The following is a 1681-nucleotide window of genomic DNA, read 5'->3' as shown; positions in this document are numbered from 1 at the left end:
CACTATTGGTTCCACGAGTTATCTTTGACCTTGTAACCAAAGTTGCAATTTGCAAAAAAAACATTCAAATCAAGAATAAAATTAAGATGCAGGCAAAGCTTCTCCTACAAGTGGCTATCAAGACAGCTTAATCAAATAGCTAAGCCTAAAGAGGGCATGATTGAGGAGCTTCTTTCTCAGGATGTTATCACTTGGAATGCACTGATTGCAAGATATATACAACATCGCCAAGTGTGGTGCTTTGGCAAGAGCACCACACTTGACATACATATCAAGCACAATCCTCTAAAGTACCATTTGCTAGTCCTCTAAAATGATTATACCCTGTCCAAGAAGGGTGCAAAGGATTTCTTGGACTAGAGCTGGATCTTCTCGTATATAGCTTCTTGGGAAGGCTTGGTGGAAGCATGGGTAGATTGATATCTAAGCCCTCTAAAGGTGGCATGACTCTTTTGTCACACGAGCACCCAACAATGTTATAGTTGCCCCTCTACCTCTTCCCATAACTCTTTGAGACAAGAGAAGCAAAATTTAGCAGCTTCATATGAATGAAGGTAGAATCCTTCCCAAGTAGATTCTTGGACCAGCTTGGAACATGGGATACTTGTAAGGCTTCATAGAAACATATTGCCCATCTTCCCCCAACCACCTCTTAGGCCGGAATGCAAGGCAGTCTTTTCCCCATACTTTATGTGCCCTGCCCATTACAAACACATTGTATGACACTCGATAACCCTTAAGAACTTGAGTTCCATCTGGTAGAGTATCATCTTGTGCTGCATATTTGCAATCAGATGGCGCAGGAGGGTATAGCCTCATTGACTCTGATAAGGCAGCCTGCAGATAGTTCATCTTCCTAAATTCATCAAAGGAAAAGGTTCGTATCTCTGTGGTTGCATTACAATCTGTGTGGTGTTGTGGTTTGGATTCGTTAACTTTAAGGATCCCTTTGATTTCTTCATACACAGATTTCTCTACTCTTGCAATGACAAAGCTTGAGAACCTTTTTACTTCTTCTAAGGCATCTAAAAGCTTCTTCTCACTCCCAATTTTCAACAATCTCCTTATCTGCCAGATGAAATTGGGTGTCAAGAATCTGCCTGCAGTGACTTGAAGGGACACTTGGAAACCTGCTACACCATCGACATGCTCCTCCTCATCTACATCCTCCTTATCATATCCATCCTTCTTATCATGTGCAATAAGCGATGATGATTTGCTGAACCTCCATTTCACTTCGAAACCGGCCTCAACAATCTTCATCTTTGAGTGTGTTGTTGGCCGCTTTATACTTAAAGCTAGAGACGTTGGACGACAGATTTGCCGGAGTTTCCCTTGCCTGCGTGCTTTAAAGAAGAGGAGGAAGTACGGTGCACAGCTAGGGGCTTGAAAGCATCGAAAAGTAAATTTTTAAATTTTTATTTTGGACTTATAAAAAAGTAAGTGTGCAAAAAAAGACAACATTGACAAAAACCAAGTATTTCTTGGATAATAAAATTAAAATAATATGTTCTAGCTCATCATCAACTCACTCATCCTCAGCTAGATCTATGGCTCTGAATACATCTTTTTCCAGAAATACCTCTCCATCTACATCTTCGTCAATAGGTGTAGCCTCTCTATCGTCCTCTTCTATTTCAGGCATTAATAGAGGTGGTTGTGTTGAAAGTTGTTCTTCTAT

General features: G+C 40.6%; 1 protein-coding gene across 1 annotated transcript; it reads right to left on the bottom strand.

Moving 5' to 3' along the window:
• Nucleotides 1-540: 540 nt before the first annotated feature.
• LOC147606123 (cytochrome P450 94A2-like) lies at nucleotides 541-1263 on the bottom strand. The gene has a single exon (XM_086792912.1). The coding sequence runs from the start codon at nucleotides 1261-1263 to the stop codon at nucleotides 541-543; it is 723 nt and encodes a 240-aa protein (XP_086649038.1).
• Nucleotides 1264-1681: the final 418 nt, after the last annotated feature.

This window comes from Cibotium barometz, chromosome 58 (assembly GCF_041138505.1).
Source record: "Cibotium barometz isolate CiBa-2024 chromosome 58, ASM4113850v1, whole genome shotgun sequence".
Taxonomy (NCBI): domain Eukaryota; kingdom Viridiplantae; phylum Streptophyta; class Polypodiopsida; order Cyatheales; family Cibotiaceae; genus Cibotium; species Cibotium barometz.
The sequence above is the reverse complement of the archived record's forward strand: the minus strand, read 5'-3'. Positions and strand labels throughout refer to the sequence as shown.

Coding starts and splice junctions, on each gene's coding strand:
- LOC147606123 (XM_086792912.1), bottom strand. CDS start 1,263: ATGAAGATTGTTGAGGCCGGTTTCGAAGTGAAATGGAGGTTCAGCAAA.